Raw genomic sequence first — 27,707 nt, 5'->3', positions numbered from 1 at the left:
CCGCTGCCGGGCACAAGATGGCGGGCGCCCCGCGGCCGGGCATGGCGGCGGGCGGGCGGCAGGGGGCGCTGGCGGTGTCGGCGGCTCGGCGGGGCGCTGCTGGGCGCTGCGGCGGCCGCCATCATGCTCGGGGAGCCGGGCCTGGGCCGCGGCGCGGTGTCGGGGCGGCGCGGTGTCGGGGCGGGGGGCTCGGCGCCCGGCGGCATGTTCCGCAAGGCGCGGCGGGTCAACGTGAGGAAGCGCAACGCCTCGGAGGAGGAGGACGAGGAGCGCGACGAGGAGCCGCCGCACGACCCGCCGCCACCCGCCGGGGAAGGGCCGGCTGAGGCCTCCACCGTGGCGGCGGCGGCGGTCGGAGGAGGAGGAGGAGGTCCCGGTGGCCCCGGGTTGCTGCCGCTGCCGCCCGGCTGCGTGCCCCTGGCCCTGCCCGGCAGCCCCGCCGCCTTCGCCTGTGCCGCGGGCTACGGCGCGGCGCTGGGCTTGGGGCTGGGCTTGATGGCGGCCGACCGGGCGGGCCTGGGGGGGCCCCCGCCGCCCTCCCCGCTGCCCCCTCCTCCTCCCCCGCCGCCTGCGGCGCCTCAGCAGGGCAACGGGCTGCCGGCCGCCGGCCGCCACAAGGAGAAGAAGCGGCCGCGGGAGGGCAAGGAGGTGCCGCGGGCCAGCCTGCTCAGCTTCCAGGACGAGGAGGAGGGTGAGGCGCCCGGGGGGGGGAGAGAAGAGAGGGAAAGGCCCGGCCGCCTCAGCCCTTGCCTGCCCACAGCCCTGGTGCTGAGGGAGGGGTGGCTTCGCTGAGCTGCTCCCTCGGGGTTATCTGCCCCCGGTGTGGCCCCTGTGAGGGTTTTGGGGAAGAACTGCTTCATCTCGGAGCCCACAAGGATTATTAGGTTAACCCCCGGGAATAGCCAGAAAAGGGGCTCAATGGTTTCTGGGCTTCAGCTTCTGGCAAAATAGTTGCGTTTGTGCAGTGTTTCGGCTAATAATTCTGGATTCCAGCAGGTACTGCACTCGTGAATTGGTCTATTCACACTCTGGTAATCTGATTATGGGTAGTAGTTACTGCATGTTAAAAATAATCAAAAATGCCACTCAAACTCACGACTTTATTGCATCCCAAAAGTTCAGGATGAACAGAACTGTTCTCCTGATGCCTTTTGTCAGCAGGACAGTTAGTATGCATTTGGAGTATCCCTCTTTGAAGGGATTTCCAGTGATCGCTGGAACTTGGGTTGTAAGGCTGCGACAGAAATCCTGATCGAAATCCTGAAAACATGGAGTAACAGCATTTATTTGTGAGAAAAACTGGATTTCCTACATAAATCTACAGTGTTTGTTGTTTCTGGTTTTTGTTTATTTGTTTGATGCAATTTAGTTCTTCAGCTCACTGCAGACCTCGTGGTAGGTTGTAGTTCTGCAGGCCTTTAAACTGGTAGGACTACAAAACATGGTTGTGCCCTTACCCATTAGTCATACTGGCATGCGAATGTGTAAGGTTATGAAAAGAGTGATAACCCAAAATGTCGGGATTCCCTGTTTTCTTCCAAATTTGCGGTCACAGTGAAGGATCAGTTGTTTAAAAACAAATATAAAACAAAAACAAAGATTAATACAGTCAGATAAATGCAGGTCATGTTTGTACATGATTGTGTACCTTCTGCCTTGCTTTTCTCTGACTGGATGTACCTGAAAATGACTCCCCAAAAAACAAGGAAGAAAGTCCCTGTGAAATGCTGTGCAACTCTGTATTACAACAGTGCAACTCTGTAGTTGGGTGATATTATGTTCTAGCGGCATTTACGAAGTTCTAGGTACAAAATTAAAAAATCTAATAGTAAGTAAACTTCTTGGCGGAGCTAACATAGTGTTTTCCAACTTCTCTTTTAAAGAAACTGAAGAAGTTTTCAAAGTGAAGAAATCAAGTTACAGCAAAAAGATTGTAAAACAATTGAAGAAAGAATACAAAGAAGATCTTGAAAAATCAAAAGTTAGAACAGAGGTCAATTCTCCGACAGATGGTAATTGCAAAACTAACAGTAACTTCTGTAACAGCAAAGGTTTAAGTATTGTAAATACAAATGGCGTGTTTTCAAGGTGAATCCTCTGACTTCTCAGAGAATTTAGCACTTCGAACTGAAGTAGAGCATGCATTAAATTAAATGTGTCCATTTGAACCCCGCAAATGCTGGTCTGAAGCTGGTAGAGTTCTCTGAATCTCTTGTCGTGTGGAAATGAATGCCACAGGACAAAGCTTCTCAGATAGCTACTTACGCGGTTGTCAGTAGACCCCAGTAGTTTCTGTATTTCAGCTCTATTTGTCAGATTAGTTTATTTTCTTCCTACATCTGGTGCTTATCTGACAGGATGTCCTTGTAACACAGCTTCTCAAGAAGGAAAATCATGGGGTGAGCAGAGTGGTGTTCTTTGTTATTAAGTAAATTATCCAACAGCTGCGTATTTCACACAGTTTGCACCTTAGAGCAGAGTTGGTGATCAGGATGATCACCAAGCTATTGGAGCAGAAGGATCTTTTAACAGTACACAGTTCTCCAGAGCTTGGGATAGAGCCTGGGATTTCAGTTTCATTGTTCTTCTGCTGTTGGTTATTGGGAAGCTCATTGGTAAAGTATATTGAGTCCTTTTCCCTTGCTGGTTGGTTTGTGTAGAATAGAAACCTGCAGCCCCATGTCTACAAGTCAGAGGCTTAAGGTCTAAAAATGGCAATGACAGAGCTGAAACTGACAAGAGTTCAATGTGGTATGATGGAGAAATTTCCCTTCTTTCAATCACAACACTCTTTAACTTTTAGTTAGTCTTTTAAAAATCTTAAAAATACTTTAAATACTTTTTTTTTTTTTGCATGTTAAAAACCCACAAATTCTTTGTTATTAAAATCTTTAAGTTGCCTCTGTAATGGTATGGGGTATGAGTAGAAACAGAAATTATGATTTCTGTGGCTAATGTTCAGGTTACCTGTCAAAAGCCAGATCTTAATTCTCAGTTCTGTCACTAAGGCTCTGTAAAGATTTGCATTTTGCACATGTAAGTGTATGCTTATTTTCTGTTTGTTTTGTATCTGTAGTTGGCTTCGTTACAGTGCAGGGGCTGATCCTGAATCAGCTGTCTGGATTCTCTAATCAAATACTGATGTCTGAAAATTCAGATATATGCAGTGTAGATTGGATAGTTGGGTTTACAGTTGGGTTGTGTTTTAATGCTGCCTGTGTATTGCCCACCTAATGCAGGTTAATGTTGCACCTCAGCACAGGAGGAAGGTGAAACAGTTCTTTTGAAATAATCTGTTCTTGTAGAAAGATTTGGTGCAACGTGGGCAATGCTTTCTAATTACCCACACATTACCTGTGTGAAGGTTGTATGTATGAATTTAATTGTCGAGTTCCCTCACTTTTTTAATATTTGGCAATATGTGGAATGTAGTTGTAGTTTCTGCTTTGTAGCATTTCATTTTTAGAGGATGTCAGTGACTTAAATCACAGTTAAAAAGGCATATTTTGCTAGATCCCAAGTAGTAAAATTATCATTTAGCATCTTCATTTGTTTTTCATTTTAGATTGTTAGACCTTAAAAAAAAAAAAAGAAAAAATGCCTCCAAGTGACCTTTACAAGAGAGTAAAATGTGGGCTTTGTTGTCTTAACAGTCGAACCACCACTAGAAAAGACAGGACAGATTAAGGATATAGGTCAAGAAGATGGGACTGCAAACAGTGAACAAGGAGAAGAAGAAATGGAAGTTGAAAGTGAGAAGGAAGAGGAAAAACCAAAAGCTGGTGGGGCTTTTTCAAGTGCTCTGTCGTCACTGAATGTTCTCCGCCCAGGTTGGTTATTGTAATACCTCTGATATAATAACAGATGCTTTAGCCAGCATTTGCAGCAGACTAAAGTATTTGAGAGATTAGGAAATGTTTTTCAGCAGTATATCCATCATCTGAGGATTCAAGAGAATGCAGTTTTCCAAGGATGTTCAATTTTACGAGCCCTTTTGGAGATGTTTTCCTACAGAATGCTTAATCTTGATGTCAAAACCAGACATTTCTCAATGTGTTGACAAACTATGAGAAAAATCTAGGTTGGGATAGGTGACTTAGCATGAATTTTAACTGTTTTCAGTTAAAATACTGTATTTGAGTGTCTCGGTTACATGTCTGCAAAGTGTTTCAAACGGTTTCTGTCTCTTTCTGTCTAATGAAGTTCTTATCAGGCTTTGAGGCCAAAAAAATCCATTTGAGAAAGTGTTTTTGCAAGTAGTTTGCTAATTGGTAGCTGATTCACATGGTGGCCAGCTCCCTAAATAGAATCTCCATCTGCATGCTCTGGGTCCTAGTGGATTCCCAAATGACTTTTCCTTTAGGGGCAATTGCAAAAGGGTGCGATACACTCGTTACTGCATCTGTAAAGGTACTGCTAGCTTGAATAAAATACCTTATTTCGAGTGTAAAGAGAATCTGAACTTCAACATTTTGTGCATGACTAGGCAAAGTAATGTTAAAAAGTTATTGAAGTTTCAAAGATTGATTTGTGGGGGCTATTCTTCATAATGTGTAAGTAAGTTGCATTAATTTAGTGCTAGTGAAGTTAGGTTTTTTTCTTCTTACACGTGTTGTTTTTTTCTTTCAGTTGTGCAATCTTTTCTTACTAGCTTTGTTATTCCTATTTGATGTCCTTTGATCTCAGAGCTACCATCATCTGTTCAAATGGTTGAGGATTTTTGTTCTCCAGAAGTACGAAGAGTTAGGGGCGATATCAGGACAAAATATGACATAATCAGGAGCCTCATTTTCTTCCTCCTGGTGCAGCAGTCAGGTTCTGTAAAAGGCTTCCTCTTCTCTAAAGAAGCATGGCCAGCAGGGCGAGGGAGGTGATTCACTCCCTCAGTGCTCCCAGACCTGGAGTACTGCGTTCAGCTCTGGGGACCCAGCACAAGAAGGACATGGACCTGTTAAAATGAGTTCAGAGGATTTAAACTAAGAGAGGGCGGATTTAGGTTAAATATAAGGAAGAAATTATTTCCTATGAGGGTGGTGAGGCTCTGGAACAGGTCGCGCAGAGAAGCTGTGGATGCCCCATCCCTGGAAGTGTTTGAGGCTAGACTGGATGGAATTTTGAGCAAATCTGATGGGAGGTGTCCCTGCCCATGGCCGGGGGGGTAGGAATTACATGACCTTTAAGGTCCTTTCCAACCCAAACCATTCTGTGATTCTAGGGATATATCCCAGAGGGACATGAGGCTTCTGCCCTTGTGGCGTGTCAGCTAATGGAAGCAGAGCCAGATCTTTTGGGAAAGATCCCATCTTTAAGAGTCACTGGTCTGAGTAATAAAGTTTGCGTATGTAGCTTTTAAGTTTCTTGCCAATGTATCTGTGAGTATGGATTTTTTTCCTCTCACTTTTTTTTGCCGTTTGCAAAGGTGTTTTGATAGGATGGCAGAAATAAGTAATAAGGAGTCACAATACCTGTTCTATTGCAGCAGTTGTTTTAACGGTGTAAACGTCTATCTCTAGGAGAAATTCCAGATGCTGCTTTTATTCATGCCGCTAGAAAAAAGCGTCAAATGGCTCGTGAACTTGGAGACTTTACCCCCGTTGACAGTGAACCAGGTAAAGGCCGCCTTGTTCGAGAGGATGAAAATGATGCCAGTGATGATGAAGATGATGACGAGAAGAGGAGAATAGTTTTTACAGTGAAGGAAAAATCCCAAAGGCAAAAGATTGCTGAGGAAATAGGTAAAACCTTTTTAGAGAGACAGCTGATATTATTTGCACTGTTTTTACTGCAAGTGCTCCCTTTCAACATTTTTAAACAACATGCAGGCATAAATCTGGAGTTACATTTCTCTTTTAAGAAAAAGTACTGCATATTGGAATCTGTGTATGCAATTTTGTGCACAGGCTATCTTCCTTTGGTTAGAAGCACACAACTCTACTTAATCTGGTAGAAACTTAGACTAAGGAGCAATTAATGTTGTTCCTGTACTTAGGAAGTATATAGTTGTCAAAAGAAAACCTTAGTTCTGCAATAAAGGATTCTGCTTCCTGGCAAACAGGTGAAATAATCTTTTGGAGGAGGAGAAATAGTAAGGCAATAGGTTTATATTGTTGGAGGGCTTTATCAAGTTAATTGCACACTTACCCATCAAATTTTTGAAATGGAACCTCGGTGATAACGATTTACAGATTAGCATTTTTAATTCCTTGTGAAGAAAGGGAGAATGCACTGAGATACTCCCACCAAAGTGTGGTCTTGTAGGTTTTGGAACTCATGGCCTTTACTATGAATTCGTGATCTTCGTTTTGTTACCTGTCTGTTTTATTCCACTTCAGGTATTGAGGGAAGTGATGATGAAGCACTGGTGGCAGGGGAACAAGATGAAGAACTCAGTAGATGGGAGCAAGAACAGATACGGAAAGGAATCAACATACCTCAGGCATGTATTTCATTTGAGCTCTTTTTTTGTTTTGTTTCTGCAATATTGGCTAAATCCATTACAAACTCAGGGGGTTTACGGAAGGCTATTTTGTCTGAAAATATTAGTATGTAACTTCTGATACTCTTTTGAAAGAAGTGAAAGGTCAGACTTCAAGTATCTGGTGGTATCCATTTCTTTAGTTTCTTTGTTCTTGGTGGATACTGACCATGTAAACAGCATTTATTTGCGGCCTCAAATAGAACAAGAATAATGATGCTTTGAAGAGACCTCTCTTCTTACTTACCAGTGTTTTTTTTTAATCTGTGTAAACAGTATATGCTTCATTGCTGTTTACGTGTCCTCTGTTGTGACATAAACAGAGTTGGAATTGGTAGCAGGTTGTGCCATTTGTTGTCTGTACAGTCACAGTGAATTGTCACTCAGTTGAAGATAATAGTGTTCTTTAAAAAAAAACACAACATTCCAGCAAAATCAAAACACTGATTCTAATAAATGCTCTTAGCAAAACTTGGTTGTTGTAGGCTAGTTAAAATTGTCATTTAATAACTTGCTGTAAGTATAAATATTTAGATTAGTAATGATACTAAGACTGTCCATTTAAGAAGGTGCTTCTGAGGATTTTTCATCCACCTTAGATGCTGGAAGTTCTATGCTCAAATCCACTTGATAATTGCATTAGTATGTTTCTGCCTACATTTTGCACTTCATAAGCTTTGAGATGTGAAACAAAGGTTCTCCTTTCTTTAACACACTACAATCCCATGTCCTCTTCCTCTAGGTTCAACCAAGTCAGCCTGCTGAAGTGAATAATCTGTACTACCAGAACACTTACCAGACATTGTCTTATGGTTCGTCATACGGCATTCCATACACTTATGCTACGTATGGATCATCAGAAACCAAGTCTCAAAAAACAGATAATACAGTTCCTTTCAAAACACCCAGTAATGAGATGACTCCTATTACTATTGATTTGGTAAAGAAACAGCTTAAAGACAGGTAGGACAGACCATCTTTTTAGACTTAAAGACCTGTCCCCTAGCTTTCTGTTCCTCAGGCGCCTTTTAGTCTTGGTGAGCAAACACAGAGTTTCATCGCTGGAAAAGTACTGACTGGCACATCCATTAAAAAAAAAAAAGGCAAACAAAAAAAGCTCAAAGTGAAGATGACATTGACACTTTGTTCGAAAAACTCCTTGGATTGCTTCTCTGGAAGTGAAGCTTTAAATATGTGACCATTGATCTTGTTGAAGACAGGTCTGAGTTTCATCTTCTGGACACTTAACAGTCTTATAGTCAAGAATTGCAAGGCTAGTGAGGTGTTTAGCTTGTCTAGTTGCAGTCTTTTAAACAGTAAATCAAATTTTTTACCCTTCAGTAGATAAAGAATCTAAATTTTAGTGTAAACATAGATATTTTTTTTTTCTAGTTCAAACATTGTGATCTGCTTGTCAGGTACACAAAATGTCCTACTGAATGAACAACCCAATTGCAGTCAGAAATCATTAGTTATGAACAACTTGGCACTCTACATGTCTGCAGTATTGGTTTGTATGCCCAGTGTAGCATTACAAACTGATAGTGAATCAAGTAGTAGACGAAGGCAATTGCCTTATAGGAACTATAGTTCCTACATATTCTTTTTTTCTTTGTTATTCCATTAAATACCTCTTCCTCCCAGTTTTCCTGTAGGGCTGGCCTTGCAGTATTCTGAGTGCTACATCTCTTAGTAAAAATTGACAGGAGTTGGCAGTATGATGCACTCAGTACAGTCTAGAAAATTAATTTAAATAATTAGTCTTGCTGTTCATGTAGAGAGGGGAGGAAATGATAGGTGAAAGACAGAGGTTGTCTCTTTACAATATTTCCATATATATACTTGGTACTTGCACTGTCTAATATCACAACGGTCTGAAATATATAGACTTCTGGATGTAAATTTGTTATTTATCCGTTGCCCCTCAGGTTGGACTCTATGAAAGAATTGCACAAAGCTAATCGGCAGCAATATGAGAAACATCAGCAAAGCCGAGAGGACTCTACCAAGGCAATTGAAAGATTAGAAGGGTCTTCTGGGGGTATTGGTGAACAGTATAAGTTTTTGCAAGAAATGCGAGGGTATGTCCAAGACTTGCTTGAGTGTTTCAGTGAAAAGGTAAGGATGCAAAAACATTCATCTTTTTTCAAAAAAAAAAAAAAAAAAAGGACTCTTAGTACATGCCAAACACATCTGTTTTTTCAAAAAGTCCCCTGAGAACATGATCTCCTAAAGGTTTGGTTATTCAGGTGTTAAATGTTGAAGAGACAGCATGATGAAAAATTCAGGTTGTTATCAAAGACCCATTATATCACAGTATAACAGATTAGTGACTTCAGATAAGCTAAAAACATTTTTAGATTCTCTGCCTTTTTAGATTTATGGCATTTCAGCGTTACTCAGATGCCATTTTTTGTTAACCTGATACTTAACACATGCAGAAATAGTGATGAAATGACAACATTGCTAGCTCTTTAAATGCTTCATCAACACAATATGAAAATTGTAGCTATTACAGACTTTCTCGTGTCAGGCAGTTTCACTTGTTTGGTAGTGTTCTAGAGCCTGAAGGAGTTAAAATTAGCGTAGCAGACTGAAAACACCTAATCTTTATTAAATATATATATATATATATATATATATATATATATATATACACACCCAAAAACCCCACAACTTACATAGCATGATACTCTTGTATATTTCTAACTTGAGAATTTAATTCTTTTACCCTGTTTTATTCATGCTATATTTACTTAATTTTTTTGTAAACTAAGAGGAGCTCCTGAATATGTACGACGTGTGTGTTTATACATGTGTATGCACACGTACAGGAGCTGTAAAATTCACTTAGCAGTGCACAGGCTATTTCTTTGTTGTCTTCTGACTTGAATACAGTAGCAGGTAGTAAGAGGATATCATGAGTAGTAAAAGCTGCTGCTTAGCTATCTTGTTAGGCATGAGAAAGGAACATAGAAGCATTTCGGTTGCTAATCAGTTAGACAGTAATTGTTTGGCATTTAGTTGTCTTCAGAGATGCCCATTTTCAGTCCTGTAAGCTGGAGAAGAACTATCAGTTGTGAACAAGGAAGCCCAAGGAAGTATGGACCAGTTAATTCACCCAACTAACTGATCAGTTAGGAAAAGCGTTGTTCACTGAAGAACAGGAAAAAACAGGAAAGTGTTCTGTTAACTAATAGTGTAACAATTTCAGTTTCAGTTTGTCCGAAGGGAATTGACCTATCTAGCTATACTAGGAAATAAACCAATTCTAGCCATGATAAAGCAAACTAGCTGCTGATAGTTTAACAAACGGGCTTGTTAAAGTTGATTTCTTATAATATATCTTTGTTTTCCTGGTCTTCTAAAGATTCTACACCTGGATCCCCTACCCCTGACTTTCCCAAAATACCCCACGTGCCAGTCCCTTGAACTTTTAAGGTGTTACTTTCCATCTCATACTTCTTAAGGCAGTTTAGAGATACGTTTCTGTTTTCAGTTAGAGGCTGCTGTATGTACAGTGAGTTGCAAAATTAGGATGTGACATGGTCAGTTTAACAGAGGCATATGACATTAATGATGATGTCCTATGTATTTCTCTGTTCTTTGGCCAAATAATCTGTTTCAGAATTCAGTGCTTTCAGCATGACGAAACTACTATCAAATTCAGAGTAGGCCACAGGACATTGCAATTTTTTTTTAAAGGGGTGGAAGGAGGGAACAAAATAAAGGAATAAAACAATTATCAGTTTTTATTTCAGTGAAATAATGAAATGCAATAGGAAGATAGATTCCAATTTTTTGAGTATAGACATAAATTGCCTTCAGCTTTTTTGTAGGAGCTGTGGCCCTGGCTACTTCACATTTAAAACAAGTGTATGTATGTGTTTAGATGTTATAATCATTATACATTATAAAAACACAGTATTACACATATACGCACTCTCTTTGGATGTGTGTCTGTATATATGCATACAAACATACACACACGTGTGTGTATGTATATACAAATATATATAAGCACATATCCCAAGCTTGTATAACACCAGGGCTCCCTATCCTTCCAAATATGATGCACTGATACTTTCTCTTGATTGTATTAGGACTAGTCAGGGTTATTAGTCAAATTCACGTTGTTATTGGTCTGAATGAAAAAGTTGTTTGCTGAACAATCACAAATGAGTGCACAGTGTTCTTGTCCAGTGCCCTAGAATTTCTGTGTATGTCCATTGACTTAGTTCTGGAGAACAAAAAATAGTGTCATAAGGTAGACCTTCGTCCTCCTACCACCTTATTTCTGCACTTACTCATGCTCAATCCTTTGTGACCCCCAGCCACACAAGACCATTTTGCCTGTATTCTGGTTTTGAAGAGATACTGAGTGTTAGAAACGCTTTGCTCATGGGTAAGGTGCAATGGAGAGTACAATGAGGAAACTGCTTTGAGAAATTCAGAAACAAGCAACAGAAGCGTCAAATCCTATTTTTTTTTTTTTTTGCTTTTAAGTGATAAAAATCAGTGAAATAGAAGAAGCTTGCCTGACTAGTAGTTCCTTCACAAGTACTTATTGTCAAAATCATGCTTTCTGAGAAGGCTAGAAAGTGGTAATGTGTCTTTACTTCTTGAACCTGAGAAAATACAAGGGACGCAGAAAGATCAAAGTGTTACAAGCCTACCTTTGACAGAATGATTAGATGAGCTGTTATTTTACATGCAAAAGCAATTTATCAAAACAGACTGTATCAGGAAAGGGGGATTGTAAATTAAAATTATCCTTATCTCCTAAATGTTCAGAGAGATTTCCAGTTTTCTTCTCACACTGTTCACAGTGAAAGTGTGGGGGGAAAAGCAGTGAAATAAATAATTGAATTTAAGGTAATGACTAAACAAAGCAGTGAATGAATGAGAGCTCTGCCTTTGTAGTAGTCAGTGAATCTGTCAGTCACTCATCAACCACAGTATTGATGAGAGAGGAATAATGGCTTCTAAGTTTCTTGCATTTTAAATGGGAAATAATTTGAGTGGATTCACATATACACATACATAACAGTTTTTTGTTTTTTTTTTTTGTTTGTTATTCAGAGGCAATTATGGAAAGAACCTGTAGGGATGCTTCCAAAATCTTTCATTTAGCTCTTCAGTTTTAGAATTCCCTTGACACGCTTAAGGCAAGAAGCTCTATTTTCAATGGAAAACTGCAATAAAACTAGTTTTTTGTTGTTAGTTTGTTTTTAAAATGTTACTTGGGTTTTCAAAACTGTCTTGAATTCAGAATTTAGACTTCCAACACTGGGTTATTCCTTCCCCTCCTCATTCCCTCTGCTTTGTTTTCCCTAAAAGAGAACGGTGTGTGTGTTCCTTTGATTTTAATCCCTGTAGACCAGTTTGTCGCAGAGAGATAAAATTTCTTTCATTTTAATGTGTCCTCGGATGTGTGTGTCATTCTCAGCTGAAATGGCCCTACAGCAATAATCTCATAAGCTTAAATATAATGGGAGAAGGTGGTTGTTTTTTTTTTTTTTAATAGCTGCTGAGTCACATTCTAAATTACATCAGGAAACAATTTCTGATTTTATCTGTTTTGGAAAAAAAAAAAAGTGTAATCCTGGATGGTAGGCAGCAATGATATATCTGAGCTAAAAAGGCTGGAAGATTATGGACTAAACATATGTCTTGGAGGTAAGGAGGATATGGCAGAAGTGTTCATATCAAAAGCAACTGACTCATGGGAGTTGCCTTTCCAAATTAGGAGATTGTTAAAAATTCTATTTTATATCTGAATATTTATGATGGTCTAATTTTAACTAGTCCCAGGAAATGAAGTTCTGTAGAAGTAGGCAGTGAATCTGCTATTTAATGTCAGGAAATTCCTAGCTGTTACCTATTTTTGTTGCTACTGAAATTCAGTCCACTTTTTTTTTTTTTTTTTTTTTTTTGTGGCAGGTCTGATACAACTTAAGTCTGTATCTTTCAAAGATTATGCTTAATGCAGAACTCACGCTTTGTATGGTTTTGATTTTAATGATAGGCTAGAATAACATTTTTACTGATTTGAGTAACCTTTTGGCATAATACATTTCAGCAGAGTTTTACTGCATTTCAGTGATAATTCTGTATATGCTAGTGAAATTTATAGCTAAACATTAGCTGCTGTCTTTAGGAGGTTAGATTGTTGCTTTGTTTTGTTGTTTTTTTTTTTCATTGTGTAGAGTCAGGTTCTCATCTAACTATAGAATACTACATTCTTGTTTAAAGATAAAGTGGAAACAGGGAGGTTGGTGAATTGTAAGCGTTGTAGCAATGTTCGAGTGCACTTAGTAGAGAAAATAGGAGTGCTTTAAATAACATTTCACACACTGGAATTACTGTCTTACTGTGTAGTCTCATTCAGTCAACAGAAATGACTTGCAGAGCACTTGCTATGGTTGAAAGCTGACAACATTGTTGAATGCATGCGTTTTCTTCAAGTCGAAATATTTACTGGTCTAAATGATGCAAATGGTTAAAAGCAAACGGCTTGTGCTGCTAGAAGTGCAGTGACAGCGTTATGCTTCGGAATAGTATGGCACCCCAGAGAGCTAAACACCTGGAGAATTGGATATTACGTAGTGTGTTGTATTTTTACAGGTGCCTCTGATTAACGAACTTGAATCTGCAATGCATCAGCTGTACAAACAGCGAGCTTCCCGCCTTGTCCAAAGACGACAAGATGATATTAAAGATGAATCTTCGGAGTTTTCAAGCCATTCAAGTCAGTCCATCTTGAAGGTTTTTATTATTCATTAAACAACCTTGTTTACTTACTATGGCTAATTTAAATGTAAACGTTTAAAAGTATGAAACTGTCTTGAAGTTTATCCTTACTTTTGAGATAGGTAGAAGCAAATTTAGATTAAAAGTTCTCTAATCTGTTTTGGTTTAAACTCAAAGCCACTCTAACTGACTTCATTTCTCCTTTCTGTTGCTCTTAACTGTATTTTCTCTTTCCTAGCACTTTAAATGTATGCATGGTGGCAGTGACAGTAGTGGTAGCATGTGACTCCAGATATTCCTCTTTTGTCAGGACCTTTTTTTTTTAACATCCTTCAATCTGGAAATTTCCTGCAATATCTACAGTTAACTCTGTACAAAGCCATGAAGTGTTGGGCTAGACCTGACTTTTATCTCATGCTCTATTTTGTAGGTAGCATAAGTATTTCTATTCAGACACTTAACTGCTAAAGCTAAGAAACTGGAAGAGGTTATTGCCATTGTTAAAAATCAGACTAATACAAAATGACTCTAAATGACTGTGTGGATTACAGCTTAAAATTAGCCAGTTAAAATATCTGTTTAGTGTGTGTGTTGAGAGGGGGGGTCCTCAATGAGCAGTTTTCTTGTGGTGATCACTTCAGTATGTAAAACTCTACAAAAGGTCCAAATGTTACCTTGCATGAAAACGCACATTCCTTGGTGGAGGTATTAATCTGCATGTTAAATGACAGTTAAAATACATTAATAGTAGTCTTTGAAGAGTGCCCCATTTTTTTAAAATGCTTTCTTGTCTGTCCTATTGCTGGCCTAAAATCCTATAGTACAAGCCACTTCCAATTCTGTCACAGTGTGCCCAGAGAAGAAATGTTGGTACCACTAGAACTCACTGAGTATGACAAAGCATTAGGGCATCAGAGCTAGTCATGCCTTTACGGAGCAGTCAGTGTTTGTATTCCTTTTAGGAACTTTATTTGGCGTCACATGTAGGTCTTGCAGTTTTACTATAAAGGTGCTGTGGTGAGAACTAGAAATCTAGTGTACTGCAAATGAATTTCCTAAAATAAACCTAGAACGGACTAATTTGGACTGTTTGTAGATGGTGGGTTGGTAATAGTGGTCATTGTCAAGGTTGGGTTTTAAAGGGAGGTCTTAGTTAGTATCAGGGAGTTTTGAGAAACATCTTCCCTGTGTTCTGTGATAATGTGAGGGATGGAACTGAACTATCTCAAGACACAGTGAACTGATGCCTGCCTTTGGTTTGATGTGTGTTGTGGACGTGGACAATTTGCATTCCTTCATACAGTGTCAGAACACTAATGGGATATAAGTGACCTTAAATTTGTCTGCCCAGTTTTATTTTACTTCATTGCAAAGACATGTAGCTCAGATTTGAATAACATCCAAAAAATTAAAAAATGATGACTTCATCTGTATTTTAAGGCTCTTAGTAGTTCTGGTACAGAATTGTAATATGGACATAGATCATCACTGATATTTGTAACAATGGATAAGTAAATGGATTTAGTTAGAATATGTAAACTTACTCCTGAAATTTGGGTAGGCTGTTGTATAGATTTCAACATTTGTGTTTTAGTGGGTAGGTGAGCACTGGCTAACACTCAATTCATTTCTAAAGATTTATGTGAAAAGAATGAACATGGAAGCATTCTTGGACCTGTCTGCTGGTTGCTGATCAGTTTCACTGCTTAGCTGTGCTGTTTTCCATCATGGGGAACATCTTTAATGAATCGCGGCCTACAAGGAGCTGGGGGGGAGGATTTGTTTTCCTGCTGATTTTGATGCATTTGAAACTTGAGGTGATGTCAAGAATATATGCATGGAGACTACGACTAGAACTCTGGCACATCATATATTCTGACTCGGGTCACTCTTCTCTGCCTTCAGTTTTGTTCATTTTATTTTCAAAAGATACACGGTGGACATGTTTGTCTAAGGAGAACTGTATGCCTTGGAGTATTCAGTTTAAGAAATACCTGTTAAAACCATTGACTTTTGTATAGTTGTGCTCTGTGTAAGAGGGACAAGAGTGAAGTATGGTGAAAACAGTCTTCTGTTTGACATTTAAGTGGAGATTTTTCCAAACTCCATTACTTCCTCTTTTAACCTCTACACTTGTGGAACCAAGACCTCTGGGTGTATCTTACACTTTCTACTTCAAATTACACTTAGTTTAAAGTAAGCACAGGTCTCTTGTGAGTCAACCTATAACACATTATATAATCATAGTTAAACATTTTAATTTTCATCCATGTAATTTTACAGATAAAGCGCTGATGGCACCAAATCTTGATTCTTTTGGACGAGACAGAGTGCTCTATCAAGAACAAGTAAAGCGTCGGACTGCAGAAAGAGAAGCTAGAAGGTAGAGCACTGAGACTTCTTGGCTATTAGGAGTATTTCCTACTCATGGAATACTCCTATCCAGTGTGACATACTAACATAAATAGCAGTGTTTCTTCCTTTCCTGTTAAGGGAAGAAAACACTTAAGCTAGTGTGCTGGAGAGAGATGTTCCTAAATACCCCAACTTAGTATGCAAATGTACAAAACAAGCAACCATTGCTGATACAATGCTGATATAAAATTGTTAAGAGAATATAAGTCCATTTAGCATATGTGTGTGTTCTGCTGGTTCATATGTGTGTGTTCTGCTGGTTCCTTTTCCTTCTATTACTTGAGGAAGCAACCCAGTGGGATGTTTGAGGTAATGACATTGTGGAAGTTTTTTTCAACCTGAATTTCCTTGCATTAAAATTGTGACAGGCTTAGGCCACTGTGTTCATTGTATAAGGGGAGAAATATAATTGATTTATTATACTGCTGATCTTTTTCAGAGCTCGTCGTAGACAAGCAAGAGAGCAAACTGGGAAGATGGCAGATCACCTTGAAGGCCTTTCCAGTGATGATGAGGAAACTTCAACGGATATTACAAACTTCAATATGGAGCGAGGTTAGAAAAGCTACTGAAGTCTCGTGCAACCAAATATATAAAAAAAAAAAAAAAAAAAAAAAAAAAAACACCAATGCAGCCCTGCACATATATTTCAGCATATTTTGGAGAAAGTTTGAGGACTGTTCCTTACTAGATTGTGAATGTGACCAACAAGGTTTCTTACGCCCATCTGTTTTGCAGTTTGCAGCTAAATAAATAGCCATCTCCTTAGAAATGCTTTTTATTTAATTCAGGCATTGTCTTGTTAGTGAGCAGTACTAAGCCTTCCTTCCAGTCTGGAACATGATTTATCGTTCTCCAAAATCTGTTGAGAACTGTTTTGATGTTAATGCGTTATTTTGTTTTGTATGTAGAATTCTGAAGACCTCAGTGCTTTCAAAACTTCTTTTGCTGATAAGAAGTATTTTCCCAAGTGTCTAGAAACACAATGGCAAAGCTTTTATAGGCTTTTATTACTGCCTGGCAAACTTTGCAGGGGACAAAGAACAATGTTGACTGCAAACATTACAGAAAGGTTCTATGGTACTGACTGATTTGACATTCCTCAGTAATTTTATAATTGGTTTACTCCAAGTAAATCTTATTATGCAGTTATGTGTAACCCTAATCATACAATGAATGGGGTTGTAAGTTAAGCTAATGCCTATTAAGCACTAGGAGAACTGTAAGAAACTTAAATAAAAGAGAATTTGGTGGAACAGTCAGCTTTTACAGCAGCAGTTAAAAGGCAAATGGAATACTAGAGGTTACTATGAAACCAGCAGCAAAGTAGAATATTACTGTAATAATCCTGTTACCTTCTCACCTTGAAACTGAGTACAATTAGAAAAGAGAATTTAATCAAAATAGAAGAAATACGGAGAAGCAAAGCAGTAGGGACCACATACATAGAATTGTTTATATGCATATGAGAAAGGATGATGCAGCCATGGTAGTCCGGAATGTTCAGTGGGCTGTATGGGACAGAGGGATGTAGTTTGGACCTGCTAGCTTTATTTGTAACATTGTTTCAGGATCCCCATGTGAAAAATAGTTGTATGACATAATCTAATTTTCTTTTGGCCCTCCCACTACCTGCTGCATGTAGTCATTGTTAGGTGTGTGCAGATAACTTCTATAACAAAACATTTAAAACTGTGTCTGCAGCAGAAATGGCTGATTTTTTCAAGGGTTTAGTTTCATTTTCGAAGAGATGAGAAGAAAATAGTCTATAGTGAAAAAGGTTTGGGCTGTTCAGGATACTAGTGCAGTAAATACAGAAAATACAAGGAATGTGCTAAGAGATTGTAGTGATTGTTCAGTGCCAGCAGCCATGTTGTGTCCAGCAGTTGTGTTGTCAGCCAGGTTCCACTCTGCCTGAAATGCTAATTCAATTGGCTTAGCTCAGAGATGTCCTGTACTTACACTTGGATGAAGAAAGTTATAGAATAATTTGAGTGCAGAGGTGCCTGGAGATCTGCTGCTCCAAATTTTGGTGCAAAAGAAAACCAGCTTTGAAGTTAGGTCCACACTGTTCTCTTACCTTTGTGAAAACAACCCAAATTATCACTAGTCCAATATCTGGTAGACCGAAAATCATTGTATGATGTTCTTGAAGTAAGGATTATACGGTATGTGAGAGTTCTTGCCATGTTTTTTATTTTTTTAAACCAAAGTTTAAAAATAAAAAGTTTGTATATTTGAAGCAAAAATAATAGAACTTTTAAGGCTAATGGTTTTTGGTCATGTTGGTAGGAGTTGGTTTATGACAGTCACCACTGAAGTTCCTCTTGAAAGAAGGAATAGTGGTTAATGTACTGCCATATTTTTCCTCCCCACCAGATCGTATACTGAAAGAATCCAGCAAAGTTTTTGAAGATGTTTTGGAAAGCTTTTACTCCATTGATTGTATTAAGTCACAGTTTGAAGCTTGGCGTTCAAAGTACTTTGCTTCTTACAAGGATGCCTATATTGGCCTCTGTTTACCAAAGCTGTTCAACCCTTTAATCAGACTTCAGCTGCTTATCTGGACTCCTTTGGAGGTAAGATCCTGTGCAGGCAACTTCCACGTTAGCTTCTATATAGCATGGTTCTTTCACACATCTGTAGAGCAAAACAAATTGAATCTTTGGTGCGTGCTTCTCATAAAAGCATGATCTAGGCATGCAGCCTAAAATGGGCACTTCTCTTGGGGTGGAGTGCTTTTCTGAGGAGTTCCTGGACTATTGTCTTCTGTGTTCCCAGAAGGCCAGAGATGAATTGAGCACATGCCAGTACCTTCTCAGGGACCAGAAAGTCAAGCAGTGTATTAAATAATACATCTAGGTTTTAAAATTTTTCTGAGAAAATTGTGATTCTAAAGAAGGTGATTCTTCAGGAGAAGTGGAACCACTAAGTGTGTTTTCCAGTGGGCTTGTGATCTAAGTCCCTACATCATACATCTTTCTTTCTCTCACCTGTCCCTCCATACCCAGTAGAACTCTGGCTGGCAATTGTCTCCCATGTAGCACTCATTGCCCAGTAATTAGGTAGGGAGCATGGGAAAAGCAGGACAGCACAATGGCAGCATAGTGGCCCTGGCCCGTATTCATTGTCCAGCCTGTGTGTGTATGCTGACGTGAGTAGCCATCAGGACAAACAGTTCAGGTAACGTTCGACTCCCATTATTCTTCCTGGTAGTGAAAGCTCTCGTAAGGTATTTCTGCAGCCGTTAAGTGTTTATTTTCACAGTACTGGTAGGAACTTGCTCTTTTCTGCCACGTTGGCTTTTACTGGGGAATGGGAGGTGAGTCAAGGCACACAGTGCGATTGCATAAGCTCGTTTTGTTAGGAAACGAGGCTAAGAAAGAAAGTTGTCCTCTCATCTTTCAAAATGTAGTTCATTTACAGCACCTTCTGCAGATTTGTCAGCCTCTCTCTCGAATGACTGCACCTCTTCTTCAGAAATGTTTTTTTTCTTTTTTTTAACTACTAAGAGGATGTTTTCAGAAGGTGATCTTCTGTCTCCTCTGCTCTGATTGCAGAACGATTCTTCTTCAGAGAGTATTCAGAGTATTTACTTTAAATTAGTGGGAGAATCTATGAAAGCTGCCTTCATTAAATTTAAAACTGTTGTTGTGAATTCTCCCTTCCTCCATACTAGTTTTGTGTGAGTTCCCAGGCTGGCAAAATGAAGCTTAAGTTAGTTGGAGACAAGGTATAGAATTCTTAAATCTCTCTTTTTTTTTTTTTTAATTTTGTACCTTACTGTTCCTATTACATTACATCTTGCTAAGTTTGAAAATTTACAAGGCATTTATGAAAAAGAGATTTTCTTAATCCAGAAAACATGATTTTATAAAGCAGCACAAATGAACTGTACTTTTCACATTTCCCATTTTTTTTGTTTTTTTGTTTTTTTCCCCCACCTCAGGTGTAATTAGAAATTATTAATCTGGGGGGCAGCTGCTGCCCAAAAAAGCAGTCTTTCTTCCACCATTTTCACTTCCATTTGATCTAGTGATTGTGTGGTTATACAATGGATTAGTTCATTTGGCTGATTTATGGAAAACTGACCGTGCTCTCCATCCTCTTTCAGGTTTTGGTTGGGTTGGGTTATCCATATACACTAATTTGTCTCGTAATGCCATGATTAGTGGTGTCCAGGCAAAGAGGAAGAAAATTTTCTTCACTTCTCGGGAATCAGGTTTGCCTTTGTTTCTGAAGGAACTAGTATCACTGCTTCAGAAGTAGGATAGGCAAAGCAGGAGGTGAAATAATTTGCTGGTCCTTACACCAAATCAAGTTACTATTTGGTCGTGAGGCACCATATATATATATATATTTTTTTCTTCTAGTAGAGAAGGGTACCCAACATATAGAGAAAAAAAAAGGACTACATTTTCACATTTTTACTGTGCTCAGATGCTTCCTACCCTGCTTGCTTAGAAAACTTGATAACCTATTTTAAAGCAATTTTGTTATAGTTTTCATGTGTATTATTCTTGCAGATGCATTATTTTTTTAATGTGTTGACTGCAGATCTCTGTTTAAGAATCTGACCTCTTCTCTGTTCATTTTATTAGGGCAAATGCCGTGATTTTGAGACTATGCTGTGGTTTGAATCATTGCTGTTTTATGGCTGTGAAGAACAGGAGCAAGAAAAAGATGATGCTGATATTTCGCTATTACCTACCATTGTAGAGAGAGTTGTTCTTCCAAAATTAACAGGTATAGTCTTAGAAAGAAAAAATGAAGGAGGGGGAGCATGGATGGGGGTAGAACAGCTAGCTGGTGGTTGTTCATGCTTTTAGATTTTACTGTTTTGTAAATGTGTCCTATATGTCTGAGTGTCTTAGTACCTGTATTTGAGTATTTGCAAAGTGGAGTAATTCTTTCATCTCCTACAGTGATTTCTGAAAATATATGGGATCCTTTTTCCACAACACAAACATCTAGAATGGTAGCGATTGTACAGAAACTAGTAGATGGATATCCTTCAGTGGTGAATGCAGAAAACAAAAATACACAAGTAAGTTGTTTATTCATAACTGTCTGGGATAGGTTAAGGAACTTGATTGTAGTTTTTATATACTATATTGGAAAACACAACATGTTTAATGAGGAACAAGAAGGAGACTTTTTTTCAATTCTTTGATGCTCTGCTAGCTAGTTAATGGAGAAACAAGTATGCTAATAAATAGGAGAGGGAATTCAATAAAGTCTCCCTAAAATTAGTAGTAGAGACAAAAAAAGATACCAAATGTACTGTGACTTCTTGGTCTGCATTTTTTGATTTAAGGATCAGCTAAAAATAGTCACTTTTCTTTTTTAGATCTTTGTAACCTTTCCAAATGTGTTGCTTCATAGTTGCATTGTTTTGCTTGCCTTCTATGAATGTGAGAATTAACGTCATGACTTCAGATTCCATGTGAAATGCAGTGTCCGTGTTGCTTTTAGAATAGTCGGAGATCAGCCAAAGCGTGTGTGTATAGGGAAGATAGCAGAAGGTTAAAATTGACAAAAGCCCAGACTTCGCTGTAGCTAATTGTGTAGGGAAGCTTAATGATAAAGGAATTCCATCACTTTCAGTTTTTGCTGAAAAGGTCAAGTTTTACCTCTAACCTTTATTGTAGACTTCTCTAAGACTGCATGCGTGCGTACGTACGCATGCCTTTTACTGTTAGGGTCACATGTGGTCTTTGTTGTTTTTAAAATCAATTTGAATGGTTAATGAATAAGCAGTGCTTTGACAACTTGCTAAGAAATATTAATCTGTTTCAGATGCTTTTAAAGGCATTGTTGCTAAGGATGAGGAGAACACTAGATGATGATGTATTCATGCCCTTATATCCAAAAAAGTAAGTTTGCTTTCAACTATTAGACCTCTCTGTTGACAAGTCAGTGTCTTCTGTCTGTAGCTGATAGGGTTTATACCTCTGTATGGTTCACTGGTTAGATACAAGAGCAAACTAATTACCATGCTGTGAGGAATTGTCAAAAACAAAGCAGAATTAGAATAAGAGAGTATTTATAGAAATGAACTGTGTGTGGGAAGGAGGAAGTCAGCAAACTCCAGATAGAGGTGGTCTTGGTTACTCATTAAAGAAATCTCTTACTTTCCAGCATCTTAGAAAACAAGAACTCTGGTCCATATTTGTTTTTCCAACGCCAGTTTTGGTCCTCTGTTAAGGTAAGTCAGTAAATACATCTGATAAATCTTTGCTGTAGTCAGTGTAGCAATGAAATCCCCTTCATTTTTGTGGAAAATGGTAGATATAAAATCACCTTTTCTTCAGATGAAAGAAATTTAGAGTAGTAATCTTAGCCTTTGATAGTACACTGTGCCCTCTTCAAAAGATTGTTAAGTGTGAAAGCATCTTTACTCATGCATTGTGGGTTTACTTGGCAGGCTCAACAACTGAGGGTTTTTTAATGTCATTTTGCTTGTCAAACCATATGATTGTTATTTTATTTATGTGGTAATGAGAGCATTTGGTTTGTCTCTCTTTTTGTAGTGTCAGAATTTTCATGAAAATAACTTGGATAAACAGTTTTCCAACCCCTTTTGGAAAACTTGTTGCTATTCATAAAATACGAGAACAGTTGTAATCTTAGTTTACTTGAAACGATAAGAGTGTGAAAGAAATGTCTCTATGTGGAATGTGCAATACAGAGTTTTCAGAAGTCTAAGAAGCTGTAACTGTTGTAGATTTTTTTTTTTTTTCTTCACATCCTTTTATTAGAAATATTAATTCCCAGCTAAGGAGGAAAGCATGAGACATGGTGATTGAACTGTTGATCTCTGTGGTCATGCAAAAAGAACTTTTGTCTGGAGTTTTTGATTTAAATAGTAGCAGTGAGGGAGGCCGTATTCTGAGTGGCTTTGCAATCATGTTGTTTACTTAAAATATTTGACACTGAATTCTTTCGCTTTGGAGTAAAGTCAACTTCTTAAATGCTGTCTGGAGCAAAAAGTGCATAAAGCACATTTATTAAAATGCAGTTCTTAAGAGCAACACTGAAAATTTACTTACTGTTTGTGTCTCATAAGACTGAAGTTGCTTGCTTCTGGCAATATTTGTTGGAGCCTGGGCAGCTTAGAACTATGCATGCTCTTATCACTGCTCTGTTTTAGAGAGGCAATAAAAATACAGCTCTCTTGCACTAGCAGGGCAGTTATAACGTCACAGAAGAGCAGAAATAGAAGCTGGGAGGCAAGTGCTCGTTTACTATTTCTTGATGATCTGCCTTAACAGTAAACTGCTGGCCGCATTCATTTGTGCAAGGCTGGCAGCAGTTCTCCGCAGGCCGTATGGCACGGGGAATAACAGCTGTATAGATGGCTTAGCCAGCACTTCCCTTCAGGCATTTTCTGCGTCTTTTGTTTCAGCTTGCCTCGGAAATAAGGGTTCACCGATAGCATGCCTGCAGATTTCAGTGATAAGAGGCTGTGAATGTGCCCCTATATGGCATGTGCTGGACCTCACTTGACATCAACATCAAATTTTGAGAACAAGGTGTCTTGAAACTTATTTTTTTCACTGATTGTTCTGGCAAAACAAAAGGAAAATTTGAGATGATGATTGTTGTTGTATGGGAACTTGCAACACCTGAACAATGTTTTAATGGATTCTGGATACTTTTGGAGCTGTCAGAAGGCATATTTCCCTTGCTTTACTTTAGCTATATTGCTGCATTTGAAGAGTCTTTAGAGTATTTGACTAACTTCTCAGTTTCATGACACTTTAAATAATTATCTTGCCTGTATTGTGTTTCCAGTTATTAGGAAACTTTCTCCAGTGGTATGGAATCCTTTCAAACAAAACTCTCCAGGAGCTGTCAATAGATGGTCTGCTAAATAGATATATTCTTATGGCTTTCCAAAACTCTGAGTATGGAGACGACAGCATAAAGAAGGCTCAAAGTGTGAGTAATATCCCCCCCAAAAAAAAAAAGTAAATAAACTTGAGATTACCTATGAAATTTTGACTTTGATATCTTCATATCATAATGCCAGTGAACCAAAGAAAGAACATTCTCTGGTTCATACCTGTAGATACATGTAGTTCAGGTATAGTGTAGGTTTTGGTGCTTTTGGATTTTTTTTTTGTCGGTTTCCTGCTGTTTGACTCAGTTGAGTCTTGTAACTGCAATCTTACCTGGCAGACTTAATAATTCATGTTGGATAACTTTTAAATTTGTGTTGCTTTGTTTTTTTAACTTTTTCCTCTTTTGTTTAGGTAATCGCTTGCTTTCCTAAACAGTGGTTTGCTAATCTAAAAGGAGACAAGACTATTTCTCAGCTAGAAAACTTCTGTAGATACCTTGTTCATCTGGCTGACACGATTTATAGAAATAGCATTGGTTGTTCTGATGTAGAGAAAAGAAATGCAAGGTAACTTATTTTGAGTTAATCAGTTGTGATTCTTGTGCTTTGTGTTATTTGCTCGCAGACATACATAAATATCTCGATTCTCCTGAAAGTCTTATGAAACTTCTTTGAGTTCAAACTTTTTTTGTTGTGGGATAGTAGATGAGGAGATTTTTAAAGGTGGTTGAAAACAGCAGCTGCTGTTTTAATTAAACACTCAAAACGTTTTGCGCTGCTCCTTTGTGTCCTTTACTCTGGCAGATTTTGTAGTTACTCGTTTTGGACGCCTCCACCTTGCAAACCTGTTGCAGATTCTAAATTACAAATCCTGCTTTTCTATATGGTGCAAAAGTTCTGGCTTTGTTTACACAACCAACTAGATGAACCTGTTTTCCCCTTGATCAAAGAGTCATTTTACCTTGTATCTGATAACAAGCATAATTAAAAGTTTGGCTTATATGCATGAATGCTACTGCTAGCCAAGTAACCCACATATTGGGTGGGCTGCTTTAATGATAAACTTAAAAATTAAGTGTTTGCACTGATAAACAGGAACATAACAAGACTGGAAGAGTATTTATTCATGTGCTGTTGTGTGGGGAGAGGTTGCAGGGTCAATAGTTCAGTTGTTCCAGCAAACCTGCTTAAACTGAAACTTGGAATCCTTGCTGCTACCTTCATTAGTCACTCTTGATACCTGGAATTGCTTGAGCTGTTGCTCAAGGTTTTTTTTTTTTTTTTTTTTTTTTTTTTTTCTAATTTACGCATAGCACTGAAATGTAGGAATTTCCCTTTAAGTGTAGCACACGATTTCTGGTTAGGAGCTTTTTCGTGTATTGGCTTTTTTTTTTTTCTCCCAGTTACCATATTGGTTATTGGCACTTTTCTGTCTTTAGATTCACTTTTCTCTGTGACATATGAATCATCTCATTTTCAGAGAACACTGAGCTTTGGTGCCACACTGGGATGTACTTAATCTACTCCTTATCCTCTCCCAAATTATGCCTTAGAGCGTTGTGTCTGAAGTATGATAGCAATGACACGTACCAATTTAAATTTCCTCGTGATTCAAATTCAAAAGAAACTCTTTACTCAATGAAATTTACTAAAATGAAAATGCCTAGCCTAGCATGATATTGTAATTGAAACAAAAGAGTTGGCAGATAATCCAGTAGAGATTAGAAACAGGCTACCAAAAGAGAGAGAATTTTAATTTGAAAGAACCTTTTTTTACCAGCTGAAATAATTTGGTAAAAATTTATATTGGAATATCGGAAGAGAAACACCTAACTAATTCTTTTTTTCCCCCCCATAGTAAATTCTAATTTAATTTTTATTGTCTGGACTTCTGCTCTTTTTTTTCAACTTCTAACAAAACTGTTCACATTGTCTCCATTAAGCACATAAAATTAAGTCTGTTGCAGATATTTTACTTTCTGTAACCTAAGGATGTGACATCTGTTCATGGAAAACCTAGTACAATTGTTTGAAAGAAAAAATCATTCATTTCTCCCGGGAGGAAAGTCTATCTTTTATCTATGTTTGTTGAGGGTAGTTTTCCAGGTGTTGGGTGCTTTTTTCCAACCAGATGCTTTAGTTTTTAAGCTGAATTTTGGTCCTGTAGTGTTTTTTGTGGGTCTTGCTTAAACTCCATGTCCATATTCCTTACAAGATGCTAAGATTGCTCTTGACAGCTGAAGAAGTACGGTTTTCTCAGGACTAGGATCAATCTGAATTTTAATGTGATTTGTTGGTGGCAAGCTTCATATTTTTTAAGGCATGCATTAAAACATACTGTTTTTTTCCTGCTCAAACATTTTTTGTCAAGAGAGCTGTGACTCACTGCACAGCACCATAAGTAATCCAAGAGTTTTTCTTGAGAAATGTTGCATCTAGTATTAAACTATATGTATGACTAGTTCCTACTCTCCCTTCCTTTCTAACCCAACATAAAATTTCCAATTTTACTACAAGGTTGGTAACCAACCTATTTTTTATCAGACTAAGAAAGTGGAGATGATGTGAAGCTATCAGAAACGGATTTGCTGTACAGAGTTATAACATGGTTGTTTGTTGAAATATTTACACTTTTAACATGATAATTCCATTCCTACATTGACTTCCCTGTCCTCTTTTGTTTGTGTTTTTTTTTTTTTAGGGAGCAAATAAAGCAGATCATAAAGCTTCTAGCAAGTATACGAGCGCTGGATCATGCTATGACAGTTGCAAATGATCACAATGTAAAAGAGTTAAAAATTTTAATAGAAGGAAAATAGACTTTTCCGACATCTCGTTATGAGCTTTAAAACCATTCCTGATGTGTAATTTATGTACATATGTAAAGTTTCTTAAACTGTAAAGTATTGATCTTTGTTTTAATACAAAGTGCATTCTTATATACAGCATCCTTAAAAAAAATATTCTAAAGTTGACTTCTTTAGAAGCAAAAATGAAATCCCAAGATTGTGATCTTCCCAGAAATCAGACTTTGCTTAAAGTTTCTCAAAATCTTGTTTACAAAAAACACTTTATACCCATGATTAGTAGCCATCTACTCCTCAATGAATTGTTCCACGGCTAACTGGAATGTGTATAATGTATTAAGTGTAATGCAATATTATGCGTATATTTATACCACCATCTTACTTTCACACTGGATATGGAGATCTTTTACTGTTCAAAAAAGTTTTTCATTTGCTAAAAATTACTTGTTTTGAAAGTAAAACAATCATATTATTGGTCAAAAGGGCTGGCAAAATATTAAAATATGTGAAAATCGTTTGGCCTAAATAGTAGAAAGACTTTCAGGTGGAACCTGACCTTTAAAAAGCAGATGTGCTTCACTCAGATTGGAATAACAAAAAAGTATTTACATTCAAATATGGAACTCTACAGACTGTTCTTAGAAACAAAATAGGAAAACCTAAATCAATGCTTAACTACTTCCTTAATTCAAACAATGTAAACTCAAGATTATGATGCACGTTTACATGACAGTGTTTCCTAATTCCCAAACACCTCTCCAAACACCTTACATTTTCTAGGAAAACTAGTTCACCTGTGAACTCTGGACCCTCATTCCTTGTGCAAGGTGGTTAAGTTCATTTTTTTTATTATTTTTTTTTTTTAATAACTTCATACTGGGAACCTCTTTCTTCTGATTGGTATGGCTAAAGATGTTAAACTAAATGAAGGTGAAGAAAAATTTATATCCGAGGATTTGAAGTGTTTGTATTGTAATAAATAGTCAAACGTTTAATTTCCTGCTAAATGCCCTCTAACAGTCTTGGAAAGCAAAGCATTTAATTTAGCTGTAAATTAAAAAGAAAACTCCTTAAATATTTGATGATCTACATTGGAACACCAGTGATTTAATGTGATGGGGTCCAAGGCATGCTAAGAGCTGTACTAGCCTTGGATTAAGAGCTATTTCCCAGTGTGCCCTACCTTTTGGGGGAATCGTAGCAATAAATTGGCATCCTGAACAACGTAAGAATCACTGTATGTTAAGCTTCTGTCATGTGGTATAAATGAGTATATTAAAAACGTACAATTTGTAATATGCACTCTTCATTTGGACACTGAACAATTGTTTTTCTGAACTGTTGGGATTGATGGAGTACATTCAGAGTATCTGCTTTTAAAAAATGTTTCAATAAACTTGTCTGTCAAGGA

The 27,707-nt window shown here is 38.0% G+C and overlaps 1 protein-coding gene across 2 annotated transcripts; it reads left to right on the top strand.

Annotated features, from left to right (window-relative positions):
- Nucleotides 1–68: 68 nt before the first annotated feature.
- Nucleotides 69–27,707, top strand: PAXBP1 (PAX3 and PAX7 binding protein 1). Of its 2 annotated transcripts, none has more exons than XM_027449192.3 (18): nt 69–691; nt 1,884–2,012; nt 3,654–3,830; nt 5,514–5,609; nt 6,333–6,436; nt 7,218–7,438; nt 8,404–8,593; nt 13,103–13,226; nt 15,512–15,611; nt 16,083–16,198; nt 18,023–18,222; nt 20,245–20,389; nt 20,569–20,690; nt 21,443–21,519; nt 21,785–21,851; nt 23,441–23,587; nt 23,902–24,056; nt 26,191–27,707. In XM_027449192.3, exons 1-18 carry the CDS (start codon nt 124–126, stop codon nt 26,306–26,308), a joined length of 2,856 nt encoding a protein of 951 aa, XP_027304993.3. In that variant the 5' UTR covers nt 69–123; the 3' UTR covers nt 26,309–27,707. The 2 variants fall into 2 exon arrangements, with proteins under 2 accessions (XP_027304993.3, XP_027304992.3); XM_027449191.3 differs by having other exon boundaries at nt 70–691; nt 5,514–5,735.

Source organism: Anas platyrhynchos, chromosome 1, assembly GCF_047663525.1.
Source record: "Anas platyrhynchos isolate ZD024472 breed Pekin duck chromosome 1, IASCAAS_PekinDuck_T2T, whole genome shotgun sequence".
In the NCBI taxonomy this organism is placed as follows: domain Eukaryota; kingdom Metazoa; phylum Chordata; class Aves; order Anseriformes; family Anatidae; genus Anas; species Anas platyrhynchos.
The sequence above is the reverse complement of the archived record's forward strand: the minus strand, read 5'-3'. Positions and strand labels throughout refer to the sequence as shown.

Excerpts from the sequence above, each read along its gene's own strand:
- PAXBP1 (XM_027449191.3), top strand. The coding sequence starts at position 124 with ATGCTCGGGGAGCCGGGCCTGGGCCGCGGCGCGGTGTCGGGGCGGCGC. Across the intron at positions 3,831-5,513 it reads ACTGAATGTTCTCCGCCCAG|GAGAAATTCCAGATGCTGCT; the intron begins GTTGGTTATTGT and ends GTCTATCTCTAG. Across the intron at positions 21,520-21,784 it reads ATGCCCTTATATCCAAAAAA|CATCTTAGAAAACAAGAACT; the intron begins GTAAGTTTGCTT and ends CTTACTTTCCAG.